The sequence below is a fragment of the Natator depressus genome, chromosome 10 (assembly GCF_965152275.1).
Source record: "Natator depressus isolate rNatDep1 chromosome 10, rNatDep2.hap1, whole genome shotgun sequence".
NCBI lineage: Eukaryota > Metazoa > Chordata > Testudines > Cheloniidae > Natator > Natator depressus.
Genome location: NC_134243.1, coordinates 3,439,403 through 3,465,904, shown reverse-complemented (window position 1 = coordinate 3,465,904; position 26,502 = coordinate 3,439,403). Strand labels below are relative to the sequence as shown.

Genomic DNA, 26,502 nt, shown 5'->3' with positions numbered 1-26,502 from the left:
TCAGGAAATGCTGCTGGCATTGGGACTGACTGGGACAAGGAAAGGGATTTGCTCCCTGAGCTCCCTCTGCTCCAGGGGCATTAGCGCTGCCCCAGCAGTGCCCTCTGGCCCGGTGTGGGGTAGGAGGAGCAGCACCGGAGCAGTGAGGCCTGACCGGCCACTTGGGAATCCAACACCAGGGACTCCTGTATTGTGCTCATATGAGGGGTGTCCTGCCCCAGGGCTGCAGCCCCATCCCCCTCCTCGCCACGCAGCTCCCCCGGATCTGGCCCTGGCGGTCGCCTGCCTCGCACGGGCCGCACCCCACCAGCAGAACCCACTGGGCAGAGCGCTGGGGGCCCCATGGCCTGGCTCAGGCTGTCCGTGTCTCTAAGGCGGAGGCACCTCAGGCTGGCTTCCCTTTGCCATCGCTGAGTTGTCTGCTGATGCCCCCAGCAGACCCCACAGAGCCACCCTCTCGTATCCCCCTTGCAGCCCCTCACCTCCCACGGCAGCCGGGGACCAGGCTGACACAGCGCCCTGCTAGAGATGGATGAGAGCCCTGTGTGCCGCTCACTAGGCAATGCTCCTCTGACAGCAGCAAAGCTCCCGGGGGCTTGGGCTCTTCAGGGCCTGCAGGGCAGGCCTGGGGGGTCTGTTCAAGGCGGGGCTCTTGGCTGCTGCGGTAGGGGACGGAGCAGTGAAATGGGAGTCAGCCTGGCCCATGGTTTGCCGATGCCCCAGCCCTGCATGGGTAGAGCCTGGCTCTGAATACCCACAGCCTGGCACCCACGCCCCTCAGAGAGCTGACAAGCCCCCAGGCTCCTGCCATCAGAGCCCCTTCCCTCCAGCCCCTGCCCTCAAGCAGCATCTGCAGGAGGGTTCTCCCCCCGCCCCCCACCCAGCACAATGTTCCGGCTCCTCCTGGCTGAGAGCCCCACCACTGCTCACTCCCTCCACGGCCCAGCTCACACTGTCCCCAAAGGGTGAGGCCCAGATCCCCAGTGGCACCAAATCCCCCGCAGCCCCACTGCTCCGGGGACACCACCCTGTTGGGGCCGAACACAGGCAAGCATCCCTTTCCATGGAATCTGCCCTCCGAGGCCCCCAGCCCGCTGCCACGGGCTTCCACAGAGCACAATCAGGCCCCCGGCGGCCAGCGAGCCTGGGACTGGCTGTCGCTCCCACAGAGGAGCGGGGTGAGGACGGACATTAAAAGCTGAATAGTCCAAGTCAAGGACAAAGTCTTTGGAAGCCAAGCGGTTGTGAGTGGAGAAAGGGGCAAGGTGATGGGGCTGTGCTCAGATTTCCAACAGCCCTTTCTGTGCAGTGAAAGCCACCCAGGAACCACCCCCTCGGGCAGCCGCCAGGAGCCGCCCCCCAGCAGGGAGCGGCATGTGGGAGGGAGGGGGCTATTTGCTATATTTTTGTTTTCTTGTCATAACACTGTCTCGAGCATGCAAACCTACAAAGCTTTCTCATGGCACAGAGCGCTGCTTCCGCGGCAAGACGGCCCCCAAAATAACCAGAACACAGAAAAAAAAAAAAATTTTTTTAAATAAAAGAGCTAATTGGTCAAACCGGACTTGTCACCAGAACGACGTCTCACGGTCACAGCTTCTCAGCACCAGGAAAGAACAAACAAACACCTTCCGAGTAAAACAAAGCATGCAGCTAATCGAACGCCAGCGGGCAAGCACCCACCCTGGCACCCACAGCGGGCGGCCCCGGCCCACCACTCCTAGCGTCTCCCAACATCAGCAGACGGGGGCATGGGAACGCAGACGGTGGCACACGGGATAATGGCGGTGCTTGGGTGAGAAACGATAGCAACCCGGCGTCACCGGAACGAGAGTCTAACCCAAACCGAATGGGGAGGAAAGCAGATGGATCAATACTGACTTGGGCCACGTTTGGCTACACACAGAACTGTCACATCTGGGAGTCCAGAGAGAGAGAGGACGGTCGGTTCAAACTAAAAAAGGTGGAAGTTCAGCTCAACGGCACAACCGGATCAGAACCGTTCTCGCTGGGATGTCCGGTTTGGCCCGGAGGGGCGAGTCAGGGGACGAGCCCCACCCCACGGGGTTCTCGGCCTGGCAGTTGGGTGTAGACAGCATTACGGGCGCCTTTATCCCACGGTCGCTTGCTACTTAGGTAGGAAATAAAACATAACAGGGCTTCTTGTTTTTTTGCTTCTGCACACCCACTCCCGCCAAAAGCCTGCCCCGAGCGCCGCGGGCCGCGGTCTGTGTGAGCACAATCCTGAGGTAATCTTTTCTTCTTTGTGCAAACCCCGAAGGATGGGCTGTTCGCCGAGGGGGGACAGGCTGTACAAGGGGCAGGGAGGGGGGCTGGGAGTCAGTGGATCGTTGTGCCCTTGTACCCACGGTAAATCCTGAGGTTAGCTGGGGTTCTCCTCGGGCCTCATTCCAGCATGGCGTCCAGCTGGTCGGCCAGGTCGTCGAACATGCTGCCGATGTCGTCCAGAATGCTGACTGTGCTCTTCGCTTCCGCGGCGGCACTGCGGGTGCAGAAAGTGTCCGTTAGCATCGCTGCGGGGGGGGCGGGGGGTCTGCGTCCCACAGGACCGCCCGTGGCTGATGTGGGTCTCGCCCGGAGGGCAGGGGCAGCGGGCACATGGGGGCGGGAGGGGTGTCACACTGAGCAGTGGAGTAACTTTCCACCCAAACTGCGGGGAGGGGACACAGGCCCTCAGAGCCCAGCAAGCCCCTCCACCCCCCCTGGAACTGACCCCAGCCGTCCTGCAGGCTTGTCGGCATGGGAGATTTTCCAGTTATACCAGTATAACTCCACCGGTACAGCTAAACCCCAACAGTTATCCTGGAATAACCCACCCTGTTCCAGTACAAGGGCTTGTCGACACTAGAAACCCTACAGCTGTTTCACTGCAGTGCTTCAGTGTAGACCGATGGGAGGGTCCGCCTCCCCGAGAGGCCGTAGCTAGGTCGACCTAGTGCTGTCTTCACAGGGACTTGGATTTTTCCACCCTCCCAGTGACTCTGCTTGGCCGATCCTAAGAGTAGGTTTTCTCAGCTTAGTTTAAATCATTTCCCGAGCAACATAAGCTAAACTAGAAATAGGTCCTCTTGCACCAGAATAAGAGCCTCCACCAGGGAGTTATACCGGTATAACTGCAGGGCTCTGAATTCACACCCCACCTTATGGCGCTATCACTTCCCTAGGTGCACGTGCCCTGCATCTCACCATTCGTTCAGGGCCTAGCAATCAGCTGTGAAACCCACTGGCAGAGGGCGCATCCCCAACCCCTCTGGGAGCAGGGCCACGTAGAAGATAACAGCCTTCTACTGCTACCGGTTATTTGTTAGCTTACCTGACCAAGCCCTGCTGACGACCCATGTGGAGGGTCAATACGGTTTTATTTAATACGGTATTTAAACCTAGGGAAATTACCTAAAAACCCCTCCTTTACAAGCACGTGAAGGCCTGCAAAGCTAAGCACTGGTGGTACCTGAATTAAGGTTGTCTGCAGTAAGTGCCGTCACACTGGGCCCTGTTGAAGGGAGCCCCTGCCCTGAGGAACTTAGAAAGACTGACCCAGCAGAGACCAGACGCACCGGGAGACCCACAGGAATGGGGACAGCTGAGCCTTGTCTACACTAGGTGAGAAGGGGCTTTTTCCAATGGAGCTAGTCTGGCTCAGCAAACAGCCCCGCCTGACACCAACAGGGAGTACCGTATCCCTGAAGCATGAGGAGCAACAGCCCTTGCACCCACAGACTCTTTTCCTAATTGCCCTGCTGGACTCTTGACCCCGACACTGTCCAGCAGCAGTGAGTCCCAAAGGTCGGCGCCCCTCACAAAAAAGGCATAGCCCCGTGTGCATGCGCAAGAGGGAGCGGGATCCTTACTCTGCTGCCTGCCCATCCTCCTGCTTGATCTTCTCCTCCACAGCCTGCAGGGCAGCCGCCAGCGAGGCGCTGGTCTCCTCCAGCTTCTGGTGTGCCATCTCGGGGCTGGCGCTCTCCGTCGAGGGCCCGGCGATGGAGGAGCGCGGCGGCTTGACAGGCACCTGCTGGGGCTGCCCGCCAGGCGATAGGGGCTTGGCGGGGCTCGAGCAGAGCGAAGGCGGTGTGCTTGAAGGCTTGATCGTTGTGGTGAGCTGCTTGGCAGGGGATGGGGTGGGCGTGGAGCCTGCGCTCACTGACTGGATGGCGGCGTGGAGCTTGGGGGGCTTGGGTGCCGTCGGGGGTGGTGGGGGCTTGGGCGACACCGGGGGTGGGGTGCCGTGGACTCGCTTCACCTCTGCAGGAGAGAAGAGAGGAGAGGGACTGTGAGGGTCATAGCCATTGCTGTTAATATGGGGAGGCTGGGATTGGGGGGGGATCACCCGTGCTCTGGGTAAGAGGGGCTGGATGAGGGGGGTCACCTCTGCCCTGGGCGAGGGGGGCTGAGATTGGGGGAGGGGGTCACCCCTGCTCTGGTTAAGAGGGGCTGGGTGAGGGGGGTCGCCCCTGCCCTGTAGGGGGGCACACTAATGGGAGCCAGCATCAGACCTTTGGGAGGCTTCCCCACAGTCAGCAGCAGAGCCCAGAATAGAACCCAGGAGTCCTGGGCCCCTGCTTAAGGATGGCCCACCCCACAATTAACCTCAGTCAATATAAAACCCAGCCACTTCATGGGCTAATGAATTTTCAATACAATCTAGCTCAAGAAGCAGGCAGCCAGCGGCTGAGCCACCCTGACTCAGCTTGGGGGTGGCCACTGGGAGCTGCGGGCGGCCGGCCGTGCAAATGTAAACAAACTGTCTGGCAGCCCGCCAGTGGATTACCCTGACAGGCTGATTGCGGCCCACGGGCCACAGGTTGCCCACCACGGCCACAGAGGCTTGTACTCCTAGCTCCAGAGCTCCTACGGTTGGTCCCCATACGTGCCCCTCTAGGACTCCAGTGATGCCCCACCCCCCTCCCAAGAGCGTTAGGAATGATGGGGCCTGGCTGATGGCTGGGACAAGCCGCCGAACGCTGCCCAGAATTCCAGTGGCTGTTCCCAGGGGGTCTTTTCACTTCCCCACTCCCCCGAACGGGGTGATGCGCAGCAGCTGCTGGCCATGACCCGGGACCCGGCCCAGCTGGGCCGGACTGGGGGGAAGACACTGCATCCAGTAGAGGCTGGCTGGAGGAAGGATGCAAGTGAGACTGGAAGCTCTCACCTCACGCAGGCCAAGGGGATTAAACCCGAAACGCTCTCAGCAGACGCTTGGCTGGCACAGAGCCTCCCATCCCCTCGCACTCCGCTGCTGCTGTAGGGACCACGAGGCAGGGCCCTGCGCCTGCACCACCTGGGTTTGCCTTAGCGCTCTCCCAGGCCAGAGCGAACCGACTCTGACCCCGCTCAGCTTGTGGGCTCTCAGGAGCGGAGCTGAGGGCCGGGGGAGCAGAGCCTGCGTCCTTCCGGACTCCTGCCAGCCCCCTCGGCAGGACACCACCTACCTGGGCTGCCGGGGCTGGGGATCGGTGCCTTTTTGGAAGTGGGTGTGGGCGGCCCGGGGACCTTCTGTGCTTGTGGGGTTAACACGGGCTTGGGAGAGACCGGTGGCTTGAAGGGCTTTTTGGGCTCCCCGCCCACACCCTGCGGCGCATGCTCCAGCCTGTCCTGCCTGTCGCCTGCAGCAGGGCCCTGCGGGGGTGTCTCTGCACCGCTCATCTCAGACGTCGGCCTCCGCTTGATTGTGCCGGTGCCGTTCTGGTAGACAGAGAGGGGGGCCGGCTCCAGCCCCTGCTCCTTGTCTTTGGACTTGGGCCGTCGCTTGACCGTGTCCGACTCGGTCAGGATGAACTTGACACTGTCCTGCTGGCTCTGTTTGGCCCGGATCCTCCTCTTGAGTGTGGCGCTGGCCTCCACCTTAGCCAGGTCCCCGTGCCGGTGAGCAGGTGACAGCCCCTCCCCTGCCTCGCCCTTGGCCAGCCCCATCTGCCGGGGCCGCTGCTTGATGGTCAGGTTCCCTTCCTCGGCGAAGGGGATGTTCTCGGCTGAGCTGTTCTGGGGGGAGCCCCCGTGCTCTGCCCGCAGCCGCTCCACCGGGCCGCCGTCCTTGCCCGTGTCCGACCTGATGCTGTCGGAGCGCTCCCTGCGGGCGGCCGCGATGAGGCCGGTCACGGGGCCGCTGATGGTCCTGCGCCGGTTCACCACCTCCCCGTCCAGGCCAATGGCGTCTTTGTGCTTCACAGTGGCCAGGACGGCGGCCACGCGGGAATGCTCCGGGCTGGCCAGGTGCATGGCGCCAGCAGGGTGCAGGTAGTAGCCTTCGGGTCCCTTCCCTCCTCCTCCTGCGAGAGGCTTCTGCAGGGCCAAGCCCCGGGCGCCCCCGCCAATAGAGGACATCTCCAGCATGGCCGCGATGCTCTTGACGCTACCCGCGCTGCCCGTGTCCACGCTGCCCCCAAAGTCGCTCGCACGCCGTTGCTCCCGGTAACTCTCCTGTGCCTCCTCATCCTCCCCGCCGGGCACCTCCCCTTCCCCCTCCTTGGTGAAGTCGTCGGCCATGTTGGTGCTGGAGATGGCGGAGCTGGAGCGCTTGGGCGGCGGCGGGGGAGGCCCCTTCTTCTTGGGCCTGACGGCAAAGGACTGGCTGCGGTTGACGTTCTTGTCTCCGCCCGACTGCGCCCGCACCGAATGGCTCCTGCCCACCCGCCGCTGCACCGTGGCATAGGGCCCGGCGTCCGGCACCAGCAGCTCGTCCCGCTCCTGCTCGCTGTCGGACATGGCATAGCGGTTCAGGCTGTGCGCGCGCTTCTTCGGCCTGCCCAGCTCCTCCTCTGCCTCCCCGCTCTGCGGCGGCAGGCACAGCACGGGCACCGAGACTGGCAGGACTGGGACTCCTTGTGCCACGGGGCCCGGTGGGTGCCCGGCGAGGCCTTCGCCCTCCACGGGCTGTGGCATGACGTAGGCAAAGCCCCTGTGGGTGGGGGACTGAGGCAGGGACCTGGGCGACATGGGGCGGTCGGCCTGCTGGAGGAGCTGCGGCGTGGGCTTGACCTTGGCCGTGGCGTGGGGCACGATGAGCGTCTGGGGCGAGGACGGCCGCGGCTTGGTGGGCGTCTGCGGTGGGGTGAAGCGCCCTCCGGCTGGGGGGAATGACTGCCTGGGCTTGCCTGGCACCGGGGGCACGCTGGCTCTCTTGACGGTGTGCCCATGCCGCACGGGCCTGACCTCCTTGGGCATGCTGGGAGGCCCCTCCTTCACCTCCTCCGTCAGGTACTCCTGGCTCTTGGACATGGCTGCGCTCGGCCCCTTGGGCCCGTCCCCCAGCAGCTCTTGGGAGCTGCTTATGTGCTTCGCCCGGCCGCTCAGGCTGTTCTCATGCACGTGCCTGGAGGGGGGACCCCGGTAGCCTGCCCCGTCCCGGATATGTGCCACGTGGTTCGCCTGCTTCTCCTGGCCCTCGGGTGCCTCGCCCGTACCCGTGAGGGCCACCTGCAGCTCGTTGCTCAGCTCGCTGTCCTGGAAGGTGGTCATCTTGGGAGACTGGCACTCGGCGCTCTCCTGCTGGGGGGACTCGATGGCCAGCACGTCCAGAGACTGGGGTGCCTTCTTCTTCAGGGTCCCCGACTCATACTTGATGTACTCGGCCTTCTGGATTTCTGCCAGCTTCTTCACCGCCAGCATCAGCTTCTTCTGGTGGCCTGCAAGGGGGGAGGGGACACATGGCACAAGGGGGCATTAACCAACGAGGAGCGACTCGTCCCACCAGCAAACCCAGAGACCCTGGTGCTGGCCCGTGGATCGTGATGCTCGTTGCCCCGGGATGGCTGTCTCAGCCCAACCCAACCATGCCCACACCCTGACTGAGCGCTCGTCTCCCACCGAGCATCGGTGGGGCCTTTGCAGTTTAACCGGGGCTGTGTATTTTAGGGTGTTTTAATTAAAAGGAGGCTTCCAGGTTAGAGACACATTGGGGGGCCCTGACTGGTGTCAGCCGAGTTCTCTGGAGTTACACTGGTGACATGAATGCAGGATTTGACCCAGATGGCCCCCGATGAAAGACTCCTTATCATGAAACCAGAAATGATTTCACAGGAACCTAGGGACTGCCACAGTAAATCAGACCCATGGTCCATCTCCCCCAGTATCCTGTGTCTGGCTGCTTCAGAGCGAGGTGCAGGGACCCCCCGCAGGACTGGATGTGGGATAACCTGCCCCCCACACTAGGTCTCACCCTGGACTCTAATAGGCGGTGTTTGGCTAAAGCCCTGAAGCAGGAGGTTTAATGTCCCTGACAACAGCTGAGTTAGCCTTAGCTATCCCAGCTCTGGCTCTTCCTGTTCTGCACAGACATGCCCGTCCCTTCCGGGGTCTCACCCTTCCCCTTTACAGTCCTCAGGCACAGCCCCGCTCTGCTGCAGGGAGGGGTTCTCAAAGGAGCCTCAGGGAGTTAGGCACATCAGTCCTACTGATTTAGGCCTGTGCACCCAACTCCTTTAAGCTCCTTTGACAATCCTACCCTCCCAGCAGCCCGTTTCGGTCAGCACAGCGCAGGGGTTCTCCTGGAAGCCATGCTGCCCCTCCTAGGTCCTGGAACAGCTGGTTCCCACTGACCCTGACCTTGGGGCTGGATTTGAGCCAACACTTCCAGCCCTTTAACTGTTTCGTTTGTTTCCTGGCTGCGTGGGGAATATTCCTGCTGGGAATGACTGCACAGCACCCAGTGGCTAGGCAGGGGGAGACCTGGGACAAAGCAACAACCCCTTAACTAAAGCAACTGGCGGTTCTGGTGAGCAGGGAGGCAGCCAACCACGGGGGCCCTTGACAGGAGAATCTCTCCCAGCAGGAGGGGAGGCTGATGGGTTTTCTAGCTCCCATCTGAGCTTACAGAGCAGCCATTAGCTGGCCTCTCAATCTCCGGGAGCTACACAAGCACACTATCTCCTGGGAGCAGGCATTGCTCCTTTACGTGCTCCAAGTGCCATTCGCCGTTATGAATCCTGATCTCTCCTCCACTCAAGCCATTCCCACTGCGAGAGGGCCCCGGCGTCTCTCCTCACCCACAAATGCATCTCGGCTGCCTTGCTCAGGTTTTTCGTTCTTGGCCTCAGCCGTCCCATCACCACGCGGGTGCAAAGTGTAGCGATCCGTCCAGAGCCAGCCAGGACCAGAGACCGCGCTTACTCCAGACGCATTGCTACCTTCTTTCCTAAACCTGAGGTTACTTGCATGAATATGTCAAAAACCTGGAGATTGACTCAGGGACTTAACCCACCGCCGATTTCCATTAACAACCAACTGCACCTGCTCTCTACACCGGTGGCTTTAATGTCACCTTTAACACTAGAGAACCCACCACTTCCCTAGGTCGTTTGCGCGACTGGTTAATCACCCTCACTGTGCCTTATTTCTAATGGGAACTTGCCTGGCTTCCGGCCACGGGTCCTTGCTCTGCCTTTCTCTGCTAAATTGAAGGCCCCTTGGCAGCCGGTATATTCTCCCTGTGAAGACACTGAGCTGACACTATAATCAAGTCACCTCTTGACCGTCCTGCTGTAAGCTAGAGATCGAGCTCTTTGAGTCTCTCTCACTGTTGGGCATTCTCTCCACCCCACCAATCAGTTTTGTGGCTTTTTTCAGCCCCCTCTCCAATTGGTCAACACCCTTTTTTAAATTGGGGGCACCCGACCTGGCCTCAGCATGCCAAGATCAGTCCCACCAATGCCGCACATGGGGTAAAATCACCTCCCTGCTCCTACTCACTGCTCCCACGTTTCTCCAGTCAAACGTCACAACAGCCCGTTTGGCCATGGCATCGCACTGGGAGCTCGCATGGCGTGGCTTGTGCGTTATCTAGGAGCCAGCAGTGTACGATCTGGGGCGTGTCTTCATGGGGAAATTGACCAGCCTTGCCATAGCGGTGTAAATACATGGCTACACAGCTCTGGGCCAAGTTCCCCCAGAGCAGCTTCGCTGACTTCAATGGAATTGTGCCCATGCTGCACTGGGATGTCGGCCAAGTCGACAGGGTGCATGTGGTAACCAAGATACAAGGGCACCTGTCTGTTCCTCCCTCTGCAGCAATGGGCCCAATTCTCCAGGTGCCCTGGAGGCACAGCACACACGCTGCAATAACATCCACCACCCCTGGTCTTCACGGGGCATTTGTGTTCTGACCGGGCAACTCTCGCGGACACGGGCAGCTGGGGCAGGGAAGGAATCAGTCACCGCATGCAGAAATGTCAGGCTGCCCAGGTAACCACAACGAGACGGGTGATTCCTGCATGTCGCTGCAGCTGCAGGCCGCTCCTGATTCATGGCACCGGGAGCAGTGAAGCACAAAGCCCCCAGGAGGTCTGGAGATGCGCTTGGGAGGACGCCAAACCTAGGGAACGTCCTTACATAGCCAAGCGGGACGGTGCTGTGAGCCCTGCAGCTGCTCTAATAGATAGCCTGGCCCTGCTTTGGACGCTGAAGGCTTTGGGTGTGAAGCAAGGTACAGCACACCAGGGGTAAACAGAGCACAGCACAGGGTGGGAGAGGCGAGGCCTAGGTGCACCCCAGGGTGCCACAGCATCCTCTGAGCCTAGCTGCTGGCATGAGAATCCCCTCTCCACCTCGGGGAGCCTTCCAGCCCAGGGCAGTGCTGACATCATGGCAGACCTGCCCTGTCACAGGCGCCATCGGGCCGAGCCGGCCCGTCCAGTCCCAAATGCCCAGGACGTTGCTGGGCACGTCCCTGGGACAAAGGCTCTGACCAAGACAGAGGCCTAGGACGGGGGTAGCGGGCAGGGGGCTGCAGGGCACCAGCAGAGCAGTGCGGTGAGAGCCCAGCTTTGGGATCACAAGGGGCTGTGGATCAGAACTGAGCAGCGTGCAGTGGGCAGGACCGGAACACGACAGATGTGGGGCTGCCCAGGACAGCCTGGGCAGAGCTGGGCGAGGGGGGGGCCTCAGGACTGAGACGGGGGCATGTTCCCTGTACGGTGCTGAGCCCAGACACAGTCAATGGGAGCTGAGGGTGCGCCGTTCATGTCCCTTTACAGCCAGCGGCAGAGCGGCGCCTGCCCATGGTGCATTGCACAGTCTGTCGGTGCCCACGGGCGTTACAGCTCTGCCGCTTTCGCCTCCTGGCCAGGAGGATGCCACGAAGACCTGCCACCCTATGCAGCGGGCGCTGCCCCGTGCCAATGCCCGGCCCCGCGTTACCCAGCTTCGTGATCCCGATCTCCTGCAGATCCTCCCACGTGATGTCCGTGATGAAGTCGATGTTCTCGTAGCCGTTCTCCACCAGGACTTTGTAGTACTGGGCCAGGCCGATCATGGAGAGCCAGAGAGCCAGGTTGGCCTACAGGGGCAGGAGGCAAAGGGAGAACGGTGCTTTGGCCCTGACCCAACACCATTTAAAGGGACAGCGTGGGGGTAATACCTATGCCATGGCCTGGTATTAACGCCCCTCCCTTCCCCCGAGGTTAATGCAGCCGAGAGCTTTATAATCCACCCAATGACGTTCCTGCCCCTGGGGCCCGAGTCTCCTGTGCATCCGTGTGCACCAGCACCACGTGCCAGCGTTCAGGTCTGCACACCCGCCTTGCCCAGTTGGGAACCGCGCCCAAGGTGCCAGGCAGTGGCGAATCAGGCCCCTGGCTTCTCAGGATACCCTGAGCCAAAGGCACATGACAGCAGCGAATTGGGCCCAGCTAGCTCAGCCTCGCTGCAGGACCCTGCCTGGGCTCTGTTCTCCAGCACGTTGTTCAGTCTAGTCCACCCCTTCCCATGGGAGAGGACTGCACAGCAATGGAGGTCTCACCAAGAGGGGGTTTCCTCACACTGCCTAAATTCCCTTGGCATCCCGATCAACCCAGCAGCCAGGAGCCATTTCCCAGGGTCCCCTCCAGGACAGGGCACCCAGATCTGTGCTCAGAGCTCGGGGGAGATCCAGGCAGAGCTCCTCTCTTGGGTGGACAGCATTCCCTGTTCTCTGGGAGAGGACTGGAACCTTCGAATGCGCCAGGAGAGGGCCCTTCTTACGCTGCACTGGGACGCTGTCCCAAACAAAACAGGCTGCAACACGGGGGCCAATCCCCACATGGCAAGAAGATGGGGTCCAGGGCCTCACCTATCTCCAGCAGTTAAAGAGCTACAGGCCGTCTCAGGGTAGGAGAGGCGAGGCCTAGCTACACCCCGGGGGGGTTAGCCTGGTGACCCCATGCCTCATAGGGAAACCTGCCAATAGGGCAAAGCTGACAGGCAGGGAGCGTTCCAAGGTCCATTACCGGGGAGAGCTGGGGAAGCCTTACCGGCTTGTACTCCGGAAGCCACTCGGGGATATTCAGGCTGTTGATCTCCGAAGTGATCTTCTTCCTGTGTCCGGGTTTCGTCACGCCAATGGCTGTGAGGTCCTAGGGCACAGAAAGACACCCGTCACCTTCACTGCACAAGCAGGGCCTAGCCGCTCAGCACTGGCAGCCCCCACAGAAGATCGCAGGCTGTCAGCTGCCGCAGGCCTCCTCTCCGTTATAAGGGGCGTGGGAGCAGGCTCGGAAGGGCGAGGTTTTTATCGTTAAATGGCGATTTTGCTGTACACCCAAACCCACAAAAATACTTCCAGCGACCCCCATGGAGAGCAGCAGACAGGAGAAGTGAGAACAATGCGCTTGAGAACTCGTTAGAGTGCAAGGCTAATGACTTTGTGCATGTGGACATGCGACGTGTCGGCGTTTTAACAGTGACAAAGTTTTAACTTTTTGAGTCTCAACAGCTATCGTCATTCAATAATTATGGTCTGAGCCCCTCCCGCATTGCCTGACCCCCGACCCAATAACTCCCGCCAACTGCAAAAACTTAAAATCAATACAAATGAAAAAGTGCTCCACAATAAACATCGAGCTTCTCCGTGGAGATGAGAAACAAATCCAAATGGCATTCTCCTAGTGCGAAGGAAGGCTCTGGCTTGGCAAAGCCAAGGGCACGCTCTGCAGGGCAGAGATTGCGTGTGTGTGTGCATACACTCACCACACCCAGCGCAGAGGGGCCCCACCCACAAGAGGCAGTTGCACTGCTAGGAATGAATGAATTGAGTCCCGTGGCATTCCCCCAACAGGGAGGCTGTGAGCCTGGGGAGGTGATGCTGTGCCCCTCACACACCACATGCCAGCGGACTCCGGCTGGAAGGGCAGAGTTCAGCCATCCTTTGGAGCCAGGACACACACCGTCAGCCTCTCTAAAGCCGCTCTAGGTCCGGAGACCAGGGGAGAAGGGGCTAGTTCCCTTGCTCCCGTGTTCCCAGAGCAGGCTGAGGGGTCCCCGCCCAGTCACCCCGCTGGGATCATGCCCCCGGTTCTGGCAAGAACAGGGAAAAGCCCCCAGAGCTGCGGCTGGAGCAGCCCTGCCACGTGCCATCCCACATCGCCAGGCTGCTCGGGGAGTGTGGAGGGGCTGGGAGCCTCAGGATGGAGCTTGGGCCCAGCCGCTCAGAGCTGTCCTCAGGGCCAGTCCTAGCCCACCCCACCAGCAGCTCACGGGGGCCCCGGCCTGGCGCCCGGCAGCTTGGGACAAGCCCCACTGGGTGCTGCTCCGAGCTCAGTGGGACGCCGCTGGGCTGCGATCAACCCCAGCGTGAGCTGTGGGAACTCAGCGTCTCGGAGAGGCCCGGAGCGTCCCCTGTGAGAGCGCCCAGCGCCCACGGACTCTGTGACCACCCAGCCCTCAGCCCCAGGGCTCGCCAGGGGCTGGTAATGCTGCTGCAGCAGGGCTACCCCAGGGGGTTGGGCCGGGGCACCAGCCCCCCATGCAGAGCCGCCCTTGGCCCCTCCCAGCACTCCCCACACTCCAGCTCCCCGCCCGGCCACAGGTGTGTGCAGAGGGGGGAAGGGGAGAGACATGGGCCTGTCCCAGCAGCTCTGGGGGGCTAGGGCCCGAAGAGGGGATCTTAACGCATCTGCAAAGGTGGTAGCTCAGCCTGGATTTGCCCATGAGCGCCGCACCTGCCCCAGCCCCTGCACAGCTCCCAGCCCCCGCTACCACTCAGCCAGGTCTGGAATGAGCCCCTTTCCCTTTGACCATCTAGAACGCCGGGAGCCAGCAAAGCTGGGCATGCCGCCCACGAGCGCCGCAACTCGCCGTTCGATCCAGGCCCTACGTCCCAGCCCACATCGCAGAGCCACAGCAGCTCAGGGCAGGGGCCTGCCAGCCCGTCCTGCAGCCCCTCCTCCACCCTTCACCTAAGGGAGGTATGCGTGCTATCTGGGCCCGATCCCGTGCCACTGCCAGGAGAGCAGGATCGGGCCCCTCGCCCTTCAGCTCCCGGCCACCCTCACCTCTGGGGTCATCCGGCTGATGGTGGGGATGTCGTACCCGGGCGTTGATGAAGTTGGCTGCGTACAGCTGCAGCTGGAACTTGCAGAGCCACTGGTACACGGCCTCGGCGCTCTGGGGGCGAGACAGAACGGGGGTCACCGGCGCTGCCAAGCGAGCCCAGGCTGTGCCATGGACACGGCAGCATGCGCACTCAGTGCCAACCCAGGCTGCACCCAGCCAATCCTCGTACAGGAGGAGAGTCCTCCCTGGCCCCAAGCAGTCGGGGGTTGGCCCCACTCCGCCATCCCAGGGGCTGCCCCCCAGACCCAGCAGTTGGCGGGAGAGGGAGCTGCAGTCTTGCAAAGCCCAGAGGCTCCTGGCCGTAACCCCACGGGTAGGAGAGGCAAGAGCCCAGCCACCTGCAGGATTTAGCAGGGAATCTGAGTCTGTGAGTCTGAGACTGTGAGGGGCATATGGAAGAGGGGCAGGAGCCTGGGGGAACTCCCTGGGACATGAAGGAGCCTGTAGGAGAATTGTCAGATGGTCCCCTTCTGCCCTGGGGCCCCACAGCAGGAGGCAGGCGAGTCATTCACCCCATCACCAGCCCCAAGAATCACCCCACCAAGGAGACAGACCGAGCAGCATTCCTCCCCCTCACTCAGCCCAGCACGGAGAGGCCCTTCCGAACCCCGCAGTTCCCAGCGCGCCCAAGGCCCCTCCCTGCCCACGCGCTCTCTGCACCCGTCGCACCAGGCTCCTGGCAGCCTGCTCGTTTGCAGCGGGCAGCGCCCCGCCGCCCCGGGGAGCTGTGAGCCGCAGCTGGCAGCGCAATGAGGGAGGCTGTCTGAGGTGCTCAGCCAACGTGCGACACTCGCCCTGGGCGCCCGGAAGGTTGTTCCGGGGCGGGGACCCCGCCGTGCCGCTGCCGAGATGTGACGGCTGAGGCCGAGGGCTGCAGACAACGGAGCCCAGCGCGCGGCAAGCTCGGGCTCCGGAGAGCGGAGACGCAGCCAGCCCATGGCGTCCCCCTGCCCCGCGCAGAGCCAGCCCCGACCCCCACCTGCACTCCCTCACTGAGAGCTGCTCGCAGGGCAACGGCACCGAGGGCCCACTTCCTCTCCAGAGCCCCACCGCGCTGTGAGCAATGGGTCCAACTGCCCCCCTCCCCACAACACCAGAACCTCTCGAGCTGCCAAAGGGGCAGACGTAGGGATTGGGGAGCAGAATTGCTGGGCTGGGGGAAGGGCAGATGTGGGGCTGGGCACATAATGAATGAGAATGTGGGGCTGGGGAGAACAAGCCACTCTCCTGCAACACCCAAACCGCACCTGGGCGGCCACCAAACTGCACATGAACTCAAGTGGGGAGAACGCAGCAGGAGCAGCCCCCGGGACCTCAGCTTTTGCAGCCCTCACTAGCTCACGCTGCACCGTTCCCCAGCTGAGGCCACGGTCCTGGGCCTGGGCTGCAGAGAGACGACCCTGACTCCAGGAAAAGGGAGGGGGAGAACACTGGGCAAGTACAGGCCCTGCCTCGGGAACTTTAGGAGGGGGAGAATCCCAGGGGGTAGAACTCCCTCAACGCAGCACCCCCTGCAGGCAGCAGGGCTAAGGCAGCTCCCTACCTGCCCTGCTCCGCACGGCTCCCGGAAGTGACCGGCATGTCCAGTAGGAGCAGGGGCGGCCGGGGGGTCTCTGCGCACTGCCCCCGCCCTGAATGCCGACTCTGCAGCTCCCATTGGCCGGGAACTGCGGCCAATGGGAGCTGCGGAGGAGGCACCTGCAGGCAGAGGCAGGGCACAGAGCCACCTGGCCGCCTCTGAACCTAGGAGCTGGACATGCCGGTCGCTTCTGGGAGCCGGCCTGAGGTAAGCGTCGCCTGCACCCCGCACACACCCAAACCCTGTCCCAGCCCGGTCAAAGTGAGTGAGGGTGGGGAGAGCGAGTGACAGGGGGAGGGGGGATGCAGTGAGCAGGGGCGTGGCCTCAGAGAAGGGGCGGGGCCGGGGCGGGGCCTTGGGAAAGGGGCGGGCAGGAGCTGGGCAAGGCTGTTCAGGTTTGTGCGATTAGAAAGTTGGCCACCCTATGCAGGCGGCGGGACAGAGCGAGTGCCTCAGCGCCCTCCTCGGAGGGCAGGGGGCAGCTCTCTCCACCACTCACGAAAAGGGATGACTGATCGCTAAAATTGAGCTGCCTCTGAGCCAGGACAAGCTGGCCCATCGTTGCTGGACGGGGCCAGGGCGAGCTGAGCTGTGACCCTGGGCTGCCAGTCCCTTCCCTCGCACCGAGCAAGCCTGGCAGGTGGGCGCTGCTTCTTTTTTAAAGGCCCGTTTCCCCTTCCGGCTGGATTCAATCAGCTGCCAGGTGGTTCCCGCCTTCTTACCTTCCTTCTGACATTGGCTCTATCTTCTTCAGCTGCTGCTCAGCGGGTGGCTGCCCGGCGTAGGCAGAGCTGGCCAGGCTCTGAGTCCGAGAAGAACCTGTTGCAAAGCAGCCAAAGGGAGCGGTCAGAGCAGCTGGGAACGCTGCACTGGCAGGCCCTGCAGGGGCCTCGCAGGATGTAGACTTAAAGACCCCACGGCACTTCTGTCTGGGGTGTTAGCCTGGGGGTCCTGGCCCCAGGGCAGTGCGGGTGGCCCAGTTCCCCTGTAGGTCCAACTGGATGAGGAACACCCTCTCTCACTTGTCCTAAATTGTTGTCCAGTGTTGCTGCCAAGCTCCTCCCCAGTAGTGGCTGCATTTCACCAATGGGCGCCTTTCCTGTATAGCCCATTCATGTCTATGGGGTGCTTGGAATCCTCCCATGAATCGGGAGATCTAGAGTGAGAGCAGAGTGTGGCTTTTCTGTTTGATCCCACCCTCCTCTGAACTTTGTTAGGCGTGTCTGCATGCACGCCGGGGCTGTGTCTCTTAGCGGGTCTCGGGCCCGCTTCCTGCCACTGGGGCGCTGGCATCCCTAGCCCCTTGGGCTGCGACGCACCAGCGGTGAGTAGCCCGTGTGGCTTTCAGTGAGGCAGCCATCAGGACTCAAATGGAACAGCACGACACGGTCTGGAGCACCCACCGCTCTATTTCCTGTCCCACATCCTAGGGCAGCCATGCTCAGACCTCATTATTACTTTATCCACTGCAATTGGTTAATAACACAGTAAAAGCCTCCTGATGGAATTATTAACCAATCGAAGCTATTCACCAATCACAGCGTGGCTTAACATCATGTGCCACTTTTTGTCACTGTCCTAGGGCATGTCAGGACGAGACATTAACCCTACAAACGCCAGGGTGCCGGCCTGCCACGGGTGCAGTGCCCCCGCCTTCCACCCTGGGGATAGCGGTGTATCAGACCTAGAACGGCCCCAGGTCTGACGCTGCTTTTTGGACACGGGCCCTGGACCAGAGTGCAAAGGCCAGGACGTTCCGACTGGAAACTGGCCCTTCTCCAGCCCCGTCACCACGGCGGTGCCCCGCTGGGCCCTCTGCTCAGCACACCCAGCCTAGGTCTTTCCTCAGCGGCGAGCTCCAGGTCCAGAGGAGGGAGCGGCTCGGACCCACAGGGATTACGGCATTCGGCTTAGGGCTGCTCTCCCCTCCCCCTGCCTGCCAGCAGCCGGCCGTGGAGCCTGGCTAAGTGACTGGCTCCTGGGGCCTGGCTGAGAACTCACACCGCTCGGTCTCAGGGTTTAGTGACAGGCATTTGTGCTTTCCCGGCTCGAGCTGTTCGACACAATGCTGCGGGCTGGGCCGAGTTCCCAGCCCCTGGGTGAGTTCCCAGCCTCCGGGGAGCCCGCAGCCCAAGGTAAGCACTTTGCAATCGGGCTGGTAAAATGGATGCAACCAGCATGGAGGTGAGCAGCAATCCCCCCCACCTACCAATCATCCCCCCCACCACACACACACACACACACCAACCACCCCCCACCCCAACTATACACATGTACACACCATACACACATACCTCAACCACACACGCACACACCCAACCACCCCATACACACACCCCAACCACACACACCCCCAACCCCTCCACCCATTATACACACCCCAACCCCCCCATCCACACCAATCGTATAGACACACACCACCATGCCACACACACACCAATCACATGCACACGCACACACCAATCAATCACACACACACACACACACCTCAACCCCCCCACACACACACAGGCACCCCCCCACACACACACTGCCTTCCACACACATACACCAACCGTACACACACCCCACATGCCCCAGCCCCCCATGCATGCACACACAGCCTGCACACCAATCACACACACACACACACTCACACACATCAACCACATGGCACACAGCCACCAATCACACACACATGCACACCCCAACCATGCACCTCCCCAACACCCATCCCACGCACACACATACCCCACACATTCCCACACAAATCACACACACACAAACACCAATCATACACACACCCCACCCCCAACCCCACACGGACACACACACACCCCACACCAATCACACACGCATCTCAATCATGCACGCGCACACACCGATCACACACACACACCCCCACACACCAATCACACACGCACCTCAATCATGCGCGCACACACACCAATCATACACACACACACACCACACACAATGCTGCTTGGCACGCAGGGACCAGCGACCAACAGATGGCCCTGGCAGCAGCGCCGAGCCTGCAGGCCGCGGGCAGCACCTTGCTCCCTCGGTTGGCCTGGAGCATGGCCAGACCAACAACCTGGAGGTGGAGCACACACCAGGACGCACCCTCGCCCTCCCCAGCCCCCTGGCCCCCGACTAACCGAAGCAGGAGAAGGCCTGGCAGCAGCAGAAAGGCGAGAGCGTCATTTTACCCACGCGCTTTCCTCTTGGGCAACAGGAGCAAAAAAATCAACGCCAAGCCCTCGTAGGTACCGAGGGTCAGCCCTGCTCCGAGCGGCCAGGCAGCCACCAGCCACGCACCTGCAGGCGCCTCCAGGGCCTTGGCCGGCCCATCACCCACCACAGACTCTTGCACCGATGCCTTCTGGGACAGGACCGTCGCCAGCAGCTGAAAAAATACACCACCAAAGGTAAAAAATGGGGAGGGGGGGGCCGTCAGGAGCCAGAGACTGTGTTGCTAACGCTGCGGCAGCCGGAGCCGGAGGCGCGGGCGGGCAGGGAGGGGCGCAGCGGATTTTGGATGCAGCAGGGAGTGCGTGAGAACACAGCTCACAGCACAGATGGTGCTTCGCCTCCAGCAAGGGATGGCAGGAGCTGCAACTCCATCCGGGATACCTCAATTCCAGCCTCACGCACACCTAGCCCCAGCCCCCCGCAGCCACAGGGAGCAGCGGGGTGGGGGCCCCCCTCGGCCTGATTAGCCAGGAAGAGGAGCAGAGCATGGCCCCCTGGCCTGGTGGTTCCAGAGCACCGGGCGGAGGGCAGGCGTCTGGAGCCAGGGGCTGTGTGGCTGAGTAGGGGCAACAGAGCCCAGCCAGCTGCAGCAGCAGCCTGGGGACCCTCTGCCCCATGGAGGAGGTGCAGGGGAGGGAAGGACAGAGCAGCCTGCAAAGGATGGATCTCCTACCCCCAAAGTCAGCCCTGGTGCCACTCCCAGTGGACAGCCTCAGAGAAGGGCAGGGTCTGCCGGTCCCGCCCCAGGCAGGCCAGTGGGGTGGAGGGCCAGGATGGCGCTGGAGTGCCCAAAGCCTGTTAGGGGAGGGCTGCAGCAGACAGAGCTACGCCCGACCCCCAGGCCCAGAGCGGGCTGCAGCAGAGACCAATGGACATGCAGGGCCTAGCGTCTGCCCTGTCATCCCACCCCCCCCGGGCTGGGGACCCAAACACAGCAGCCCGGCAGCGGGCGGAGAGCAGGAAAAAACCAGCCCCAGGCAGGCCTGACTGAGCGAAGGGCAGGAATGTGCCCAGCGTACATGGAGCAGAGCACGGGGCGGGCCAGAGGGCTGGAGCGCTCTGGGCCATCTGGCACCTGGGGAGGGAGTGGGTGCCTGGCGAGGGACTGGCTGGTCTCGTTACACCAGGTGCATATGCTGAGAGCGTCTCCATGGTAGGGGAGGACGGGAGATCACCTCACTCCGCTGCCAGCTCCCTGGGGAGACAGGGGCCAAGGGTCACCTGCTGCCTAAGCATACCCAGCCGCCCTTACCTTGACCCCTTCGGAGCCGGCATGCAGGGCATGGCTGCCACTTCCTGTACTCTGCCCGCTCCCCGAGCTCCGGGCACTGGCCACGCTCCCCGTGCTCCCCAGGCTGCTGCGGTCCCCACCTGCCAACGGGGAGGGAGAGTTAGGTGGCGGGCGATGGCAGGGCACTTCTCCGCACGCCACGGAGAACCCCTGCTGCGGGCGTGGCCTGGCTTTGAGGCCCCAGCAGAAGCTTCACGCCGGTGTTTCGGAGCCTCCCGTCGGCTGACGAGTGCCACCCCAGCGAGTCCAGGAGAACACCAGCCTGCCACCAGGCAGCAGTAGCCGTCAGCGTGGGGCTGAAGAAGCAGTTCCTAGGACGCGGGATCCGGTGACGAGCCCGCGTACACACAGACTGATGTAAAGGCAGCTGTACCTGCAAAGGGTTTGCGCAGCACCCAGATCTCTTCCACAGGAGCTGGCATGGCAGCTGATCCGCCCTGCGACGGCGACAGATGCGACGGGCTGTCAGACCCTCGGGAACCTTTGGAGCAGAGCAGAGAGAGCGGCGGTGAGAAGGGGTGTAGCTGCGGGGACCAGGGCAGTCTCACCCATACGCGCACCCGGGAGGCAGGGATAACTATGCAAGCAAGAATCAGGCTGGGGTAATGAGGTTAGTCCGATCAGGGAGGATGAGGCCCTCTTCTAGCAGTTGAGGTGTGAACCCCAAGGGAGGAGAAACAAAGCAGTTTCTCCTCCCTCCTCCCTTGGCGTTCACACCTCATCCTCCTTGAGCAGGCTAACCTCCTTATCCCTAGCCTGATTCGTGCTTGCATAGTTATCCCTGCCTCTGGGAATTTCCACTACATGCATCCGACGAAGTGGGTATTCACCCACGAAAGCTTGTGCTCCACTACGTCTGTTAGTCTATAAGGTGCCCCAGGACTCTTTGCCAATCTCAGGCTGGCATCACTGTGATGACCAAAGGAGTCTGGCTGGGCACAGCACGGAACCACTGCACCGCCCCTCTGCCCCCTTCTGCTGACCAACCCCACTGGCCTCCTGGGGGCAGCCTCCCAGCCTAGGTAGTGCCAGGCACTGCGCCCGTGGGCATCACAGGCCCAGGGAGGAGGCCTTGGCATGAAGTTCCAGGGCAGCTGGGACCCACTGCATTGGAAGACACAGCGTGGACTGCAACAGCTCCTCTCCCCACCCCACAGCACTGGCGCCCTCCCTGCCGACCAGAGGGCAGGGGTCCCCGGGACTCGCACAGAACAGCAAGGCAACCAGCCTCTCTGGTTATTTTAAGTCCGTTGCTTAGGGAGAGCGCACCCAGCCCCGGCGGCCGAGCGGGTACTAGACCCTCCATCACACCTTGGCCAACACGCAGGGAACACATTTGTAAGGACCCCTTGGGAGCTATCCACACACAACAGCCCCTCAGTAAAGCTAACCCTTCACTCAGCAAGGGGTACAAGACGAGACTCAGCCAATAATGGCAGGCGTGTGCCGAACAGACGGGCAGCTGGTAAACCACTGCTGAGTCTACACTCCCAGTGGTTATTTCCTCAGTCGCCGGTGGGCCCCACTCTGAGCTCAGCCCCAGGGGTGCCTGAGAGAGAAACGCATGGAGGAGGGGGTTCCCCGGGGCTGTGGAGAGCACGGCGTGGTGCAGTCCCCAGCCCTGGCACTGGCTCCCAGGCTACACTCTGGAGGCGTCCGAGACGCGCCATGGGAAAGGGGCTGACAGTGCCCCGGGCAGCGTTTTTACATGGGGAGAGGATGAGGAGCCGTGGATGAACGGCAGTTTAGGCTGAGTAGCAGGAATCAGACCCAAGGCGGGCGCCTCCTGGGCCGTGTCTGCTCCAGAACGTTTCATACCCGGTTCTCAGCCACGGGGCAGCTGCCACCGCCAGCCCCACAACATATGTTCGGGGGAGAGGGGCACAGGCATTTGGAACTGGGAATGACGCTAGCTGGGTGAATGGCCCACAAGGGACCCGAGAGCTCTGTCCCATCACTACGAGCCACCGTGCTAGAATTCACCAGCCGCAGCTTTGCGGCGACCCCTCGGCCAGATAAACGGGGGCTGACACGGCCCAGCCCTAGCCCGGCTCCCTGTCCTCCCCTCCCCCTCCCCCGGAGCAGCAAACACCTGCGGAAGTAGGACTCTCCCCACCCTCGGACATTCACTGGTCACCCCGGAGCCAGAGCCCGTGTCCCCCCACAGCTGGTGGGAAGCTGCTGCCAGGTCGGATTTGGGAGAAGGCAGCTCAGCATCGCTGCAGGGACGACGGAGCTTAACGGTCTCACCAAGCCAGCCTCCTGGCACGGCAAGGAGACGGGAGAGAGACAGACGTTGAAGGCTGGAGTCTCTCGCGAACTGTATCCTGACTAGCACATAGCCAGTGGGCTGGGCCGGGCCGTTGCTCGGGGATGCACAGACCCTTTCCAGAATTGGGAACCTTGCTACAGACCCTGCCCCCTCCGCATGGGCCAGGCTTGGTCTGCACTGGGGGCTCCAGGCTCGGCAGGGGGCTGCGCTGACCCTCACACACTTTGCTAGAGGGGCAGAGCCGCTATTTGCACTGGTGGAGCTGAGCCCTGTGTGCTCTCGGGGTGCGGATCAGCACCACTGGGAGAGGCCTTGGAGAGGAGCCGGGGAGCCCTGCTGGGGCCTGGCCCCTCCACCACAGAGAGCAGGGTGGACAGTGAATGGCAGCAAAGCCCATTGCCCTGGCGACCCTCCGAGCACTGAGCGAGCCCAACGCCTGGCCAGGGAGCCTCAAGACTTGTGAATTCCCCATACGGAGGCTCGGAGGGCGGCTGCAATGGGCTGAGGGAGGTTGCCAGCCGGGACATCTCTGCAGGCCAGCTGCCAGCGCTCCTCCCAATGCTCTGATCTGCTTGACTTTACTTAGGGGATGGGATGCCAGTGCCCCCAAAGTAAAGGGGGGCTGGACCCTGCTTGTGGTTGGCCAGGGCAGCAGGGCCCCGGTCCCCCGGGATGGGCTCTGAATAAGCGCAGCAAGTCACGACCCAGTGACCTCAGTGCTGCCCCCCGACTCACATGAAGCAGCCCCTCCCTGACTGCAGGTGTAACTCACACGCCGTCGGAGGGGTGGGAGGGTCTGTCCCCTCTAGTGGCACCGAGACCACTTAAAGAGAGAGTTAAATGAGTCTGCTCTACAGCCCTAGCTAACAGCCAGGAGACTTTTAGCTCACGTGGTAGAGACTCGTGCACTAAGCTCCAGAGGTCCCCGGTTCGATCCCGAAGCCCGGGGTCTGTCGGTGTTACACATGGACTGCCCACGGAGGCAGGCACATGCCCGTGCACAGAGGGGGAGCTGAATCCAGCCCTTAGGGAATGTCTGGGAAAACACGGACCTAGGAGCCATTGGGAAGTGACAACACAAGGCCCCAAGTTCCTCATCCGCTGGCCTTCCCTGAGACCTGTGTTTATTGCACCTGGGGAGTCGCTCCCTACGCTTTCCAAGGCCCAGTCAGCGACTCGCTCGGCAGTTCCATGGTCTTAGAAGCCTGGAAACCCCCCCCTGCCTCTAGCCCTGGGTCTGAGGGAGCGGAAGGGAAGGCAGCTCTCTTTGCGCACAGATGATGTCAAAGCGCCCAGCTCTGGGCCCCATGCTGTGATGTTTGCTGGAGAGCCGGGAGAGGGGAGCCCACCTGTGTTATGTAAAGTGAGCCCCACTTGGGGTCTGCAAACAGATCTCTCAGCAGCGAGCGAAGAGATTTAACAAACGGGTCACACTGGTGCAGGGAATTTCCGCTGGATTTGAAGGAGTTTCAAAGTGGGTCACGCTGGGGGCGTGCTCCGACACTGAGGAAAGCAGCCCTGTGCAGGCAGCGTTCGGCTCTCAGGAGGGTTAAAACAGGCAGAGCCATTTCCCCGCGTGCAGGGCCACACAACGAGGGGTTTGCAGATTGCACCAGGGAAACAGCTCAACCCAACTGCACAAAGACTCAACGCAGCCATTTCCCCGGAGATTCCTGTAAACAAACATGCATTTCTTATCCCCCTGCCAACCCCCGCGCCAGGAAAACCAGAGTTAAAGGGAAGTGGCTCAGCAAACTCTTTCCTCGCACCTGAAAGAGAAACAGAAAAGCTGGTTGAAAAAGGAAATGGAGAAAACTGGAGATTACTCAGCATGCCCCTGGCCTGGCAATGCTCCAAACCAGCTGGAGAGAGACTGCCAGCTCCCACGGGGAAGGGGAAGGTTTGTTAAGAGACCCACGGGTATGATGCTGATGCACCAGAATTTAAACCTTTCATCTGCTCCTGTCTCTATTAGCCCTCTGAAAGGAACAAACACCACTGTCATTCGTTTCCAGATGGGGTCACGGGCCCGATAGCCTGCTTCTTGGAATGCCCAGGACCTGGAAAACCCAACTGTGGCTGGCTATAGCCATAGACAGGGCTCTGCCAGACCCATGGACTAACTGCATGAGACTAGAAGCAATCAAATTGGCAGCCCAGCCCGGAGGGAAGTTTCCTGCCTGACCCCCGCAGCAGAGCCCTTGTGCATTTCATCCTAGCTGGTGTCACTGCAGATGCTATCTGTATGCATTAAACCACTTCAGTTTGCACACAGGCTGCAGCGCAGGGCAGATTGTGCAGGGTGATAAAGCCACTGCAAGGGCTGGAAGCTGAAACGAGAGGACCACGGCCTTTAAGGAGATGGAACTTGTCTGCTCTGCATTAGCCAGGACTTCATCAGCACTCAGGCAGGCCAGCAGGGCGGAGTAATGCCCAGTGGAAGGAGATGGCGAAGAGGGAAGTGCAATCTGCCTGAGATTAAAAAGAGGGGAAACGACAGGCAGCCCCCTAGGCATGCACCCACCCAGCTAAGGTTTGGCACATTGACTTTTCCTCCACATTATTTTATGGCGAGGCCTTTCTGCATTTCCTCCCTTCATACCAAGCAGCACTGCAGCCTCCGTGCCTTGGTTCTTCCCCAGTGAATTCAGTGACGGACTGACAGACGTCCTCCGTGCACAGAGCAGACACGTCACCCCCCCATTCCCTGGGCACATTCGGTCCTGGATCTCTCTGTGGGTTAATGTTCAACCAGAGGGTGAATTTCTGGAGTCATCTCAGCACTGGCCAGAGACATGACACGTAAGGCACCAACAGCTGCCAGCATCCCTGCCACCCTGGAGCACGCACCATGTCTGCACATCAGGCATGGTTGAGATGACGGGACAGGCTGGGGGGCAGATCAGTGAGACAACCAGTGATGGGGGGAAATGAACCATGAGCAGTGAGTGGTGGCTGGGCCCCGATATTAAATATCTGTTCCCCCGGTAGGTGCTTACAGACTGTAATCAAGTCACCCCTTAACCCTTCCTTTGCTAAGCTAGATGGAGCTCCTGGAGTCTATCACTAGAAGGCAGGTTTTCTAATCCTTTAAACATTCCCGTGGCTCTTCTCGGAGCCCTCTCCAATCCATCAGCTGCCTCCTTGAACTGTGGCCTCCAGAACTGGCCCCGGGATTCCAGCCGCGGCCGAACGTGGGGATAAAAGGACCTCTGCTAGGTTCGGCCACAGCTAACCCAGCTGGGCAACCCTGCCTGGCACCGCAGCAGGAAGCTCACAGCCGGGAACATCCCCGAGAGCGGCAGGGAGAGGATCTAACAAGCCGCCCCCCTCCCGAGCATCCCCGCTGGGCATGGCACATGTTGCCTGCGCAGAGAAGAGGCAGTTCCCGTGCCGCCATCTCACAAACCAACCAGGCAGATTAGATGCAGGTAAAGAGTTTAACTGGCCAAAGAGAAGGGGCATGAATACCCTGCTACTGCGCCCGACAGCCACGCTGCCTCCCACGGGGAGCCAGCCAGCCCCTAGGAGCTATGCAGAGCGGGCGCGGGAAGTGCTCGCAGGGGAGACCTGCACGGCAGTGCCCTGGCATGGCGCTAGGGGGTGCTCTTCTGCTGGAATAGCTACTTTAAGGAGACATCAAAATGAGGTCTGGACCCTCCGTGTGTATCAAAGATCCCGTGGCACAGGTGCTAGACTCATGCCCTAGGCACTCTCCAGCGGGGGAAATGACACATGCCCTGCCTAGAACTGCTCCTACCATTTCAACTCGAGCTTGGGGGTCTCCAGTTCCTCTCCTCA

At 61.4% G+C, this 26,502-nt stretch overlaps 1 protein-coding gene across 1 annotated transcript in view; it reads right to left on the bottom strand.

Annotated features, from left to right (window-relative positions):
- Window positions 1-885: 885 nt before the first annotated feature.
- Window positions 886-26,502, bottom strand: part of CASKIN1 (CASK interacting protein 1) — a 169,478-nt gene continuing 143,861 nt past the window's right edge. The window contains 11 exon segments of the mRNA XM_074965006.1: window positions 886-2,503; window positions 3,873-4,266; window positions 5,454-7,646; window positions 11,155-11,293; window positions 12,246-12,347; window positions 14,265-14,303; window positions 14,305-14,374; window positions 16,627-16,723; window positions 19,205-19,292; window positions 20,391-20,509; window positions 20,803-20,910. Coding sequence (XP_074821107.1) covers window positions 2,407-2,503; window positions 3,873-4,266; window positions 5,454-7,646; window positions 11,155-11,293; window positions 12,246-12,347; window positions 14,265-14,303; window positions 14,305-14,374; window positions 16,627-16,723; window positions 19,205-19,292; window positions 20,391-20,509; window positions 20,803-20,910 — 3,446 coding nt within the window. The 3' untranslated portion in view covers window positions 886-2,406.